This window comes from Lampetra planeri, chromosome 2 (assembly GCF_965212315.1).
Source record: "Lampetra planeri chromosome 2, kcLamPlan1.2.h2, whole genome shotgun sequence".
NCBI classification, from domain to species: Eukaryota; Metazoa; Chordata; class Hyperoartia; order Petromyzontiformes; family Petromyzontidae; genus Lampetra; species Lampetra planeri.
Window position 1 is genome coordinate 13,540,279 of NC_136108.1, and position 13,323 is coordinate 13,553,601.

Here is a 13,323-nt window from a genome sequence, read left to right on the forward strand (position 1 = left end):
AGAAAAGTTATCGTACTTGTGTAAATATTAATACTAACACTCATTAATATTTAAGTAAAGTAAGTCCACGAATAAACAACAACAGATATTAGATGGCACATTTGAATTATGTGTTTTATTAAATTGTTATTGCCCTCAAGTCAAATACATTCTTGGAAATATGACCCAAGATTTCTGAGGTTACTTTTATCACTGAAGCTTCTAAAGATCCACAAATGATTGATCATCATCAAACCAAACCCTTCCTATAACATTCATGATGTACACATTCCATTTGCATTCTTTGTGTGAACAGCTTGCAGTCATAATTGATAAGAGCACATTTGAAATATTGACCTTTTCCGTATATAATATAATATCATTGGCGGTCGCATTTTAACATCCTTCATTCTTGCCTCTCTTAATATGGAAATTGAGGTGACTGTCCCATTTCAATTCGAACATATTTGAAATTTAATTGCCGGTCGCATTTTAACATAATTAAAACCATTAACATGCGGGAAATATACTTTGTTTTATATCAGGTCACACGAGTCATTTTGTGCAGTCATAATTGATTTATTGTGAAGATTACCAGTAAGCAGCTTGAGCAGAACAACAGGGGGCCTCTTCTAGCGCAAGCAGAAATGAGCTGAGCTAAGTCCGTGCTCTGTAAGTCCTGGAGCTCGAGTGTGTGCCTGCACGATGCAGTGGGAAGGGGTGAGCCGGAGAACGAGACGCTCTGCTGACAGCTATGGCTGTGCGTTCCTGATGGGGTCCTACTTCCATCAGCTCAGACAATGTGTCTGGCCATTAGCCGGTGTGCAGACTGACTGCTTTAGGAAGGGTGGGAGGTAAGCAGACGTGCTTGGTGGAACACGGCAAGAATATGTTGCATGACGGGGTGCTTATCTTAAATAATCGGTTTTAAAAACGTCGCTCGTAAAAATGTTTGAAATTGTACACTGTGTTTTTTCTTTGATGAGCAAAAAGAACCTCAGTTGTGATGAGTACATCAAGCCAGGGTAGAAAAAGACACCGCTTTGTAAAGGAACGTCTTTTACAATTCCACGAATATTAAGCTCAAGCTCTTAAAAAGTGCAAGACTTTGGCCTTGGCGGCAGCATTGTGTGATGTGTGGGTGTGAGGAAATGTGCTGTCCCGAATGCTCTGGTTTCATCTCAAGCAACCTGGAGCGATCCCCCTTGCTTGAACGCAGCAGGAAGGGGAAGCAGTAGTGATTGAATAAGTCTCGTAGCCTTTGAATTGTTATTAATGCTGCCTTGAGCAGAATTCAAATGTAAAAGTGTTTATGCATAAAGATGAGCACTGAAAGCAAGCCAGTGAAATTAGCTTTATTTTTAGGTTAATTTAATGTAGATTAAACATTTTTCTCTCAGGTATGGAGGACTTGTTTTTATATCAGCATGGAATATGACTTTTATTTATGTTTGTTTACTCTTTAATGGAAATTACTTTGCATATTTCTGTGGTACATAAACTGAATCTACCTATGATCTTATGTACAATTTTATTATTGCTGTAAAACACATTGGAATAAGGCACTGTACACTGTGCATTTGTATAAGATGCGATTTTTAAGAAGGTAATGTATTATACGGTTTAAAATCTTTGAAAATGTATGGATATATTTATCGCCGAATCTACTGTTGAATGATGGCCTCATTACGTCGTATTGGTCATGGGATTGTTTGACTCTACTTCACCACACTGATCAGTGTGGGTTGGTAAAGAGGTAGGGGGCACACAGGACACGGCTCCAATTTCACTCACCAATGATTTTAGTCGTTACCAGGAATCAAACTTAGGTCACCGGCTCCAAAGCATAGTGCGCTAACCACTGTGGCACCACTCCACTAAATAGTTCAAAATAGCCCTTCGTAATCATAAACGCAAAATCAAGTGCGGTGCAGCCCACAATGAAGCTCGCAGTATGTGTCAGCTTTAAACATTTCCCAGATTCGTGTAATTAATTTGCCTAGCCTAGCTTACACAATGTGTTGCCATGCTCGATACAAGCACCATCGCTGACGCTTCTGCGATGTTGCAGGCATGAGCGGCTGCACACCAAGAAGACGGAGTACATGAAGTCACGGCTACGAGCTGAGCTGAACGTTGTGGACGACCTTGTCAAGCTCGACGTTCTTGACGAGGTTCCCGGCTGCTCACTCGCTCGCTCGCGGTGCTCCGTATCAGATGTTCACCTTTCCGATTCATTCAGCCAGCTGTCCATACCCCCCCCCCCCGCCCCCCCGACGATCTGTCCTGCCTTTCCATCATGCTCATTCGTCCATTTTTTTCTTGTGAGATGCTTAGTGCTGTATCTTTGTTATCCTGCGCATCAATGTACACCATTTTAATCGAACTACTGATATATACTATACATACTATGATATAACAAACAGGCAATAACTACTTTTGCTATATATACAATATGGATTTGCTCTCCAGCACACCGTTGTGCTGTACGAGTAACGAATTGGCATGTTCTGTTTACGTGGCAAACCTGACTAATAGGCTGTGTCGGGTGGTGGGCGGGTTTAACGACACATTCATATTTACTCGATCTAACCCAAAACACGTACATTATGGATCTTGGTCGCGACAGCCTACGTGTTAAACTGACAGGATACCTCAGTAATATCTCATATCTGGAAGTCAAGTGGTGCTGCGGTTTAAGGGTTCAAATTACATTTAGGAAGTTGTGAGATTAAAATACTGAGCAATAGTTGACTCAAGCATCTCTCTGGGGTCCATATCATAAATACCTCTTTGTGGGAAGGTAAAATAGTTATATTTAGCAGAGTTTGGTCCCTGTCACAGAAATGTGGAATTCATACCGCTGGCTCAGAAAAATCAATGGAGATAAGCACCTCCCTATGCTTTTTTGAGTGGGATGACGCTTTTAACTTGAATCAAAATTGTAATTTACACACACTTTTGTATTTTCCGGACTGACTCACAATATCTAAAAATGGCCTCATCAGGCACAATTATAGCTGTGTGATCTGTGCACCTGGCTAACTGCATAACGTAAATGTATTTAATGATATTTAATGTGAGATAGTGGTTGGGGGAGGGGGTTACTCTGTGTGTGAGTGGTACGTTCCTCTTGCCAGGTGAGGCATCTTCACATATGCACACTGATCACCGCTTGAAGTACGGTCACATATTGTTCACGGTTGATAGTACAGCCTGAACCACAAGGCACTCGGTCACCTTCAGCTGTGCTTACACCAAACTTGATGTTGGCAGAGAAGGTGAAGAAGTAAGGGGGTGGTAATAAGCACTGGGTATGAAGAAGACGCTTTTTACATTTTGACCATTGCTGGACTCTCCTTGAAGAATCAAATCTTATCGAATTGGAGACAGAATTGAGAGAAGTAAATTTGGACATAGTTGGGCTTAGCGGGGATGAGCAGAACTCCATACATTTGAAAAGTGCCAACCTTGTCTTTCTGAGAGGGAGAGTTCACTTACTATGGATGATCGGAACGCTTAGTCTCATCGAGGATCTAACAAAGAGCTCTAGGATTCAAAAGAAAATGAGACAAACTTTCCAAGCTCACATTGCTCGAACAATAAGCCGTGAATAAGTAGTTAAAATGTAGAGCAGAAATTATCCAACTTCTAAGTGACAGTAAATTGCGATGAAGGATTGCCCATGCTGTGTCAATCATGGAGGATTTTTTTGACAATACTTCACCACACTGGTGGTAAAGAGGAAGGCTCAGGATTGATTCACATATCACTCTGCACTGATGATAGCCATGGCCTGGCATTAAAATCGATTCGCCGGGTTTGTAGTGCTGTGCACGAACTGCTACGCTGCTGTTTCACCCCCTGAATATAAACTATTAAATAACTAGCACCAGTGCCGGATTATCCTCGTAGCGAAAGTAGCATATGCTATGGGCCCCGCACTTTCAAGGGCCCCACGCTAAATGCTTTCAAGATATCGATTCCAGTTCAGTGATTCTGTACTTGCTCTATTACTATAGTACTATACTGCCTTCAACTTTTATGAACGACTGGGTGTTTAAAGTGAGCCATTTGTCGTATTTGGTTGGAAAGCAAATGAAAAAATCCAATTACTTTACTATGCAAGTTAAAAATGTGTTGTTTGAATATTTACGTGTTTTTTATATTTAGGGCCCCTTTATAACATATGCTACAGGCCCCGCACTAGCTTAATCCAGCACTAACACAACAGTATACAGTTCTGTTTAAGCATTGCCACCGTTAAACTTCTTTGCAGGCAAATCGGCAAGTGTTTGGAAAATCTGATCTGTAGATAATCATTAAGCATTTTGTCTGATACCATGCATCATTATATTTGATTACCTAACAAAGTGTCATGATTGCACTTGTGCTCTCTACATTAATATCATTTTATATAACCACTAGATTGAAAGATGTTCATATTGACTGCATTTAATATAAGTTGTATAATTTTCGTGGCACATCCTTTAGAAATATGATTTTAAAATGAAGGTTAAATTTTTTGCTTAAATGGTTTGTTTCATCTTTAAATAAAGAATGTTTAAATCAATAAAAACTACGAGGGGAAAATCAATAGTCATATTTTTGAAAATGGAATAACACTCGAAAGATGCTCTTTGCGGGGGAGGAGTATACTCCACAAAGGTTCATAATCAATGGACAGTCCTCCAGAAGCCACCTGCCAGCGCCTTGACTGCGGTGAAACATCTGTAGAGTAACCCTGAATGCAGGAGGCATTATGTATTTGTTCAGCAAATTATCTGACCTCTTGAAACATTTACTGACCTTCTTAGTTTTTTTTTTAGCATAACCACTTAGTTTTTCCACCTGTTTAAATTGTGTATCATCTGCCGTTGCATAGAAGGACTCTTATTGCAGGAACCTCATGATTGAAATGTAAAACAAGATGGATTAACTAGTGATGTGGAATTAGCCATGGTGTAAAGGTATTGAGTGATAGGGCCCCACCTGTCCTATCTGTACAAAGCATGTAGTTGCTGTCGAGTGCTTTTCAGCTGGAACACTTTTTCTGTCTCATAAGTTGTACACTCATTCTAGTAAGTAACTTTACGGTTTACTTTTCTAGATAAAAGCCTTAATGTTCCGTGGTTTTCACACTTAGTTACATTATCTGCAGCCAAAGATGTGTTCTTGACCACACGTAATACTGGCGGTAATTTTTATTAAATTATAATGCTGCCCAATGGATATCTGAGCCCAGTATGGGCCACCCATAGGTCAACTCAGACTAAACTGACTTCCTGACACAGTATATCAACATCACCACCAGGGAGCAAATGTAGGCATGTTTGATCCTGACCACACCCCTCCTGTACCGTGTGAGCTTAAATGTATCCTCACTTAACAGAGCTTGTCACCCCAATATTTAAAGAGATCTCCCTCTCGCTCCTTACAGACGACAATTATAGAGCAACTGCAGAAGCGCTATGCCGATCAACAAATCTACACCTACGTGGGGGACATTCTCATCGCCATCAATCCATTTCAGATCTTGGATATCTACGCCCCAAAGGTAAGAGGATTTACCAAAGGTGGATTGATATTTGCTTCTAACTTTACTTGCGGCCATGAAGCAATGTATGTACAGGATGTTGAACTTTTTTCGCACCACACGGAGCCAACCGTGCTAAATGGAGGTGCCGGGAAGGAAAACAAGCTAAATACAAAAAAAAGTTCTAAATAAATTAGTTTTCAATCTATATTTAAAAATGCATAGTTCCAGTAGCTTCCTAATATCAGAAGGAAGAGCATCCAGAAGGTCGCAGAAGCACATCTAAAAGCGCGCGATGCGGTAACCGTCTTTGTTCGATGTCGAGCCAAACGCCTCTGTAAGGATGACGGGCGTTTTCGTGATGGTTTATATTCCTTGACGAGTTCAGCAAGGTATTGTGGTTTATTTGCGGCAAGCACTTTGTGTGTTATGAGTGCGACCTTTTAATGTATTTGTTCGGCAACTGGAAGCAAATGCAACTCGGTCAGCACTTGGAAAATCATGGTCACATCTTGCAGTACGCGTCACGACACGTGCCAGAGAATTGTGTACCCGCTGCAGCTTGGTAATGTTCTTGCCAGACGTCCCGTAGAGTAGCAATGGAACGGATGGCCCATCAGGCACCTCTGAAGATTGTCCGCGAAGGGGCTGTATCCGCGTCGAGCGAGTGGCTGAGTGAAAGGTCCCACACGGCCCTGAATTGTGGTGTCCGTGTCCCTGGGCTGCAGCACTCTGTCCTGTACCGAGGTGCGAAGCGCACGGCGAACCCACCTCACATCTTCGCCATCTCCGACAACGCTTACCACTCCATGGTCACCTACAATGCCCACCAGGTAAATGGCTGTGCCGTGTTGTACGTATGTGGCAAAGATCCATTAATGTATCGATTACAATCAATTCTTAAGCTCTCTGATTAATTAATTGAATTATGTGTGCATCACCTACGATTTGTGTGCATTTTGAGTACTGCGATGGGTTGAAATGGCCCTTGCAGCCACTCCAAGTGCTCCATTCACTACGATGTTAAACATATCTTTCACTGATTTTCCACCATGAAATATGAAAATTTACTGAATCGTCGGGCGAAGCGGGGTCTAGATACGTAACGTTATAATCATGTTGTACTGCACGTAATGTACACAAGCAATACGTGTTCATTAATTATGCTTGTTGCTCTTACAGTTGCAATGCACGTTATATAATATGCAAGCTAATACCCTTAAAAATTTAGTAAAGTTGGGGAAATAATTTTCATTTCAGGTGACAAGTCTTAATCACAACCTTGTGGAGGGATGTTGTCTGTAACTCTGACAATTTTATCTTCACTCTCTGCTTTTTATATCACGTTTAGTAACAGGCATTTAATCCTCCCCGTTTGAAGGAAGATAAAATATAGTCCAGACTTTGCAATGTCAATTTAATTATAGCGATTGGGCTCTCATTCATTCGTTGCTTTATTTTAAAAAAAACTTTTCGCAATGTATTTTTGGTAATGTATAGGCAAACACGGTAGTAATGCAATTAGAGGTCCAGTGTTTGATTCTGATTTCTTTCCTACCGTGGTGTGAAGTGCATCATCGTGAGTGGAGAGAGCGGATCAGGGAAGACTGAGAGCTCCCATCTCATTGTGCAGCAGATGACAGTTCTTGGCAAGGTACTGCTCGCGAGAGATACTCGGCACGACCGCATCAATCACTCTGTTACTTTATTATCTGTCAGCTTCTGCTGATGGAAATAAAAGAATAAGGCACACGCATTAAATTACTGTACCTATCGAAATCCACAGTGTATGAGTAGGTCCATAGCTACTTCGTTTAATGTTCCCTGCGAAAGGAAGTTATCTTTTAAGGATTTTGAAATGTTCACAAAAGCTGACTAAGTGCTATTGCACTGCATTCAATTTACAATGAATGGAAACTGGAAGGAAGTGTCACATTTAAACTGGTTCCACTTTGGTGACAAACAAATGGTAATAGTTACGATGTGTGAAACATTTTTTGTGCCTTTAAGGAAAAACCTCACTCTTTTTTTTCTGGAGCCGTATCCTAATTTATTATGTAACATTTCTTAGGGTTGCCTGGTGAAGTAATAAAATTTGTGGATATCTTTTACAACTATGCGAATGCTCATTGAAGAAAATCATTTATTTTTGAAGGGTCCACCAGGAGTAAGATACAGAGAAGAACAGATGGGCCAGAGAATGTGTGAAAACGATAGTTCAAAACAGAGACCGTGGAAGATTCAGGGAGCAGCGTAGAAGCAAAATAACAGGGTATAATATGTCACGATAAATGTTTTAATGTATATAAATACGTGATAAAAAAACACGTCACTGCAATCATTAGGCACTGCCTTTTAACAGAAATGTAGCATCGTCCATTTTTTCTGCCACAGTGTGTTATCCAGAGATCGCCGCTTTGTTTCGATCTCTCGGCACGGCAGTTGAAACAAGACGTAAGCTCCTTTAATTGCCCCCAACTATGTCCACTCTGGCCAGAGTGGAGACGTAGGCCAAATACACTCTAAAGCTCCCTGTAGTGGAGGCTTTCCCTTGCAGTGGCATAAGTAATTGCAGGACTTTGCCTTTATCATAACAACCTTTTCCTACATATTGATGACGGAGGCAAGATGCATTTTAAACTTAATTTGGAGCTTTCGTGACTGCAGGAATTATTCTTTGGTTCTTTCGGTAAAGTCACGTATAAAGATAAAATAATAAATGCTAGTATTTAATTTAATTTATTATTTTATCTTTATACGTGACTTTACCGAAAGAACCAAAGAATAAGATGCATTTTTTCTGTGCTCATGCCATTGGAAATGCATACCCATAAGTTAAATCACGGGCCTTCTCACACTCTGAAACCCGCAAACGTGCATGCGGCAGGCCAGCGATCGTGCACTGCAGGAAAAGGTGCTGCAGGTGAACCCGCTGGTCGAGGCGTTCGGGAACGCGTGCACCATCATCAACGGCAACTCGAGCCGCTTCGGCAAGTACCTGGAGATGCACTTCACGAACAGCGGCACGGTGGCAGGCGCGCAGATCTTCGAGTACCTGCTGGAGAAGTCCCGCGTCACCAACCAAGCCCCGTGAGTCGATCTGGTCTAACCGCTGAGCACCGGCCATGAGCAATCTTACAGTTACACCATCACCATTCACTGAGCTTTCAATCGACATGTTGTGACTTTCCGATGTTACATGCTTGCTTGTTAGCTGAGTAGGCCTACCCTGAAATGAAACGACCCAACTGACTGACGGCTTAGTGTAAATACTGTTGATTACACCGCGAGAAAATTGAAGGAACGCATGGATCAGGGAACAAACACAAATCAGACATTATGGTTGACCATCCATAAAAGTAAATGGGCTTTGACAGGACACATCACGTATTGGGACGATGGTCGATGGACGAGTGGCGACGGAATGGCAGCCAAAAGAGTCGCAGAAATGGAGCGATAAGAAGAGTGCGTGTGCAGGAGTGAGATGGATGCTTACAGTGCTGGACCGTGAGGGATGGCGGCAGCACGGGGAGGCCTTCATCCAGCAGTTGATTGACCACGGATGATGATATGCAATGAGAATGCAGTGATTTGATTTAATAGGAAACATGTGACGGATTGTGACTGATTCTGTCCAATTTCAGACGGTTACATATTCAGAAACAAACCGTAAAATACACACTTGTAGGAATATACTTTGATTAAATATGCTAACTTATTACTCCTACTTCCTATTGGAGACCCAGTGATTGACATTATCGTGGCTGTTTTCATTGTCTAAATGAGTTTTGATGTTTTTTTTGTAATAATCAACCATTGTCTATCCACTAATATATGACGGCTTCCCCATAACAACATCATCATTCACGGTCTTGCAATGCCACAATGCATCTTGCTCCTGCATGCGAGATGATTTCATTACCCCCGTCTCTGAAATGTTTCCCTCCTAATCTCAATCATCAGCTAGTATCTCTTCTTGCACTGTGTCCTGCCTTAAACTATGGACATGTCTCCGATTTTTGTTCGTTATAACACCGACAGACTGCAATAATTACTTGTGTTTTTTTTGTCGTTATATGTGTAAACATTGTGGTATTGTGTTCCACTGGTTATGCATTTTCAATGTAGATTTTTTTGTAAAATATTTTTTTCAGGTTTGAAAAAAACTTTCACATTTTCTACTACATGTATGCTGGGCTTGCACAGCAAGACAAACTCCAGCAGCACTGTCTTTCCACCACCGAAGCCCCACGGTACTACTCATCATCACCCCGTGCACGCCTCACCATTGCCCGTTACATTTAAATTGGCTCCGTGCGCTGCTGCCACTCTGGTCTAGCCAGCAGCTTTTCTAACGACTCGAGATTTGAGGCAATTGAAAGTGATTTCCTGCTCCAAAAAGCATCGGGCCGATGCTAATCTCCTGTTTAAAGACCTAAGGCAGTCGTGAAAATTCCATATTCCTATGGTGGGGGCCAAGTTATCCAAGGGGCAACCGCTGTTGACCTCTCCACAAAGTAGTAGTAATGTTATTGACCCCCAGAGGGATGATGGGCTGAGTCAATCTCCAACCAGGATTTGAACTCGCAATCTGCAGATTGTGAGCAGCTCGCTGTACCACTGAGCCCCTTTTGAATTGGAATAGCCTTGTATTGGAATTGCCCTGGCATTTGACACGTTAATCATATTTCATCTAACGGAGCATGCTTGGTAATTTCAATATTCTTTAGAAGTATCATTTTTAAAGTTTGCTCATAATAGATCAGTGAAATTATAAAACATGTTCTTTTATTTTTATTTTGCAATGTGATGATTGACGAAATGTGCTGATTTGTTTCCTTCTGATGACTAACATTTTATCACATTGTGTGTGTCCGATTATTAACTGCAGTATGCATACACATGATATACACAAGTGTTCATAATCTTTCACTATCCAGCAACGTGGTTTTTAGGGGCCGTCCATAAATGACGTCACGCACCTGGGGGGGGGGGGGGGTCAGACATTTGTGACGATGTGTGACGAGGGGGGGGGCGGTTGAGAAATGTGACCTCACATCAAAATGCGCAACTTTAAATAAATATAGACAACACGTTCTACTTAATTAAATAGACTTTTTAATAAATGTTGTTTCCTACAACATCAGAGTGCAGCGCCACATTAAATACGCGATACGCACTACAATGACAATAGTTTAAAGCGATTTGAAGAATGTTTTATTTGGGGGGGGGGGGGGCGGCAGAGCTTTGTGACGTTATATTTGAGAGGGGGGTCTGACTTTTTGTGACGCCGTGTGACGATGGGGGGGGGGGGGGGGGGTCAAAAATCGTCCAAAATCACGTGAAGTCATTTATGGACGGCCCTCTTAATACAACAATAACATATTGATTACTCTTAGGCTTTTTCGGTAAAGTCACGTAGGTAAAAAAAATTATAATAATAAATAATATAAATAATATTATTTATTTTTTACCTACGTGACATTACCGAAAAAACCTAATAGTATGTTTCCTTGCAGTCACGAAAGCTTCAAATCTAGAACATATTGATTGCTGCACAGTATGTGGCTGTCCATGACGAGAAAAATTGTTGAAAAAATCCCATAATTGCAAATCCGCGTAGTCCTCTATCGTTTTGTCGTGAGCAAATGTCGGCAGACCGAACACTAAACGACAACAGATCTTTCCGAGACTTTTTGCGCCAGCTGCGTTGGGGGGGGGCGAGCGTCTTTGGTTTGTGTGGCGGTGGCTCGCGAGCGGAAGCAGCCCGCTGAGTCCTGTCTGGTTGGCACGGCAGATACCTCGTCAGCAGTAGCAGCCCCTCTTTGGAAGAAATCCTCTCCACTGGCTTTCATCAGCAGCAGTTCGAGGCCATTGAACACTGCTTCAACATACTTGGCTTCACAACAGAGGTAACGTCGGTTTCATCGTCAAGTAATTACTCTTTATAAAGCGGATGCAGTATCTTACATTTACATGCAGGGCAGCTGTAACTATTTGCACAACAACTCCTAATCGCATACACTTAGGTAGAAAAATTAAATAAAACAAAATTTCATGACGTTTCGATCGCAACACAAACGGTCTTCCTCAGGCGGAAAACAATTAATAATAATAATAATCCAGCATTGGAACTGCTGAACCAATTAAGAAGAAGAAGGCTTTACCGAAAGAACCAAAGAGTATGGATTCCTGCAGTCACAAAAGCTTCAAATCAAGATAGTACACTTAATATACCCTTGCTTTATTTCGTTTAAAAAGCGTGGAGAGGTGTGCGTTTGGAATTGGCACTGTGAGACAAAGGAACACCTGGGTCAGAGCACACGTTGTGTTTATTGGAGACGTATTGACTGATGAGACAAATAAGTGAGCTTGCACGGGATTCCTCACGAGCCAATGGTCGAGGGCGATGCTGGAGTGGCAGCCAATGGAGGAAAACAATGCCACTGCAAAGAGGACGACCACAGTGAAGATGGAGTGTCGAAATCGGTTCATATGCAGGAGTTGCAGTAGATGGATCGTGCATCACAAGACTGTGCGATGACAGTGACATGGCTGAGCCTTCGTCCAGCAATGGATCAATCATGGCCGGTGTTGATGATGGATATTATCAGACAGAGGTTAATTTTCAGTAAAACTATTTTAATATATGTAATCTACAGTTAACAGAACGTGAAGATATATTTTTTTCATATCAACAGCTGTCCTGGAATGTACTTGTCAACGCTAGAGCTGAGGTTAGTGCGAGCCCTGAGCCGGGGTTGAGTAGGGCTGAGCATCTTAAAGCTGTTCGTGCCAAAAATAATCACGCCAGTCAGGATAAGAGGCGTCTACACTGCTTGTTCCAAGGGTTTAATGTGTGTGTGTGGCTGTGCATATGCTCTTAAGTTTGTTTTTGTGTGCGCATGTGTTTCTGTAGCATGGCCTTCATGGCGATGATAACAATTTGTTCATTTCCATTTCAGGAAAGCATTTCTCCATTGCATTGCCAAGATATCACACTATTTAAAAATGCTGCTTCAAGCAGACTTTATTGATTCATGTGATTTTGGGACAATGATGCTTGCGTTTATGTTTCGAGTCCTTGAGAGCATTCACGTGGGTATTCTGCGCTGTTCTCCCCTACACCTAACAGGAAGTTTCCTGCGTTTACAATATTTTGGCTGGGATTCTCAACGTGGGGAACATTGAGTTCATGTCCATATCTACAGACCATCAATCTGACAAGAGCAACATAGACCCCAACTCCGCAGCCCTGGAGAACGGTGAGTCTCAATATTGTTACAGATCAAAGGTGGAATTATGAATTGATTAGTATCGATTCTAAAACTCATGACACATGCATTGAATAATGTGAGATAGAATCATGGCTTCTCACTTTATTTCAGTTGAACATGATGTATTTACTGTGCCACTAGTTTAAATCCTAGTCGGGCATCAACACAGATCATCATCTCACTGGGGTTCTCTTGTGGAACGTGAATGGTAGTCATCTTAAATACAATGACCAACCCACTTACGATAAATATTCTGCGCAAACTCAGTGCTCCCAACGGAGATGATTACTGTTTAACACGTAGGCTTTCGCGACCAATGTTGTGGAGATGATTATTGCCCAAATTCTCATTTCAGCAGGGAGACACTTGAATATGAGATGGTCTGTAAGACCAAATTATTCAACAGGCCTTGTAGTTTCGCACCAGTCAACTTAGCAGCCACCCTGGGAGAGCCACCACAGATTTATGAACAACCATTTGACTTGACGAGATGTGTTGGATCGACTTAATTAGCCAAACTTGTTGTTTTAG

The 13,323-nt window shown here is 41.7% G+C and overlaps 1 protein-coding gene across 1 annotated transcript in view; it reads left to right on the forward strand.

Moving 5' to 3' along the window:
• Positions 1-13,323, forward strand: part of MYO3A (myosin IIIA) — a 40,020-nt gene that overhangs the window by 12,157 nt on the left and 14,540 nt on the right. The window contains exons 10-17 of the mRNA XM_078607991.1: positions 2,051-2,153; positions 5,420-5,536; positions 6,244-6,348; positions 7,086-7,169; positions 8,403-8,605; positions 9,670-9,768; positions 11,313-11,427; positions 12,651-12,780. Of these exons, the coding sequence (XP_078464117.1) occupies positions 2,051-2,153; positions 5,420-5,536; positions 6,244-6,348; positions 7,086-7,169; positions 8,403-8,605; positions 9,670-9,768; positions 11,313-11,427; positions 12,651-12,780 (956 nt within the window). The remainder of the gene's footprint in view (positions 1-2,050; positions 2,154-5,419; positions 5,537-6,243; positions 6,349-7,085; positions 7,170-8,402; positions 8,606-9,669; positions 9,769-11,312; positions 11,428-12,650; positions 12,781-13,323) is intronic.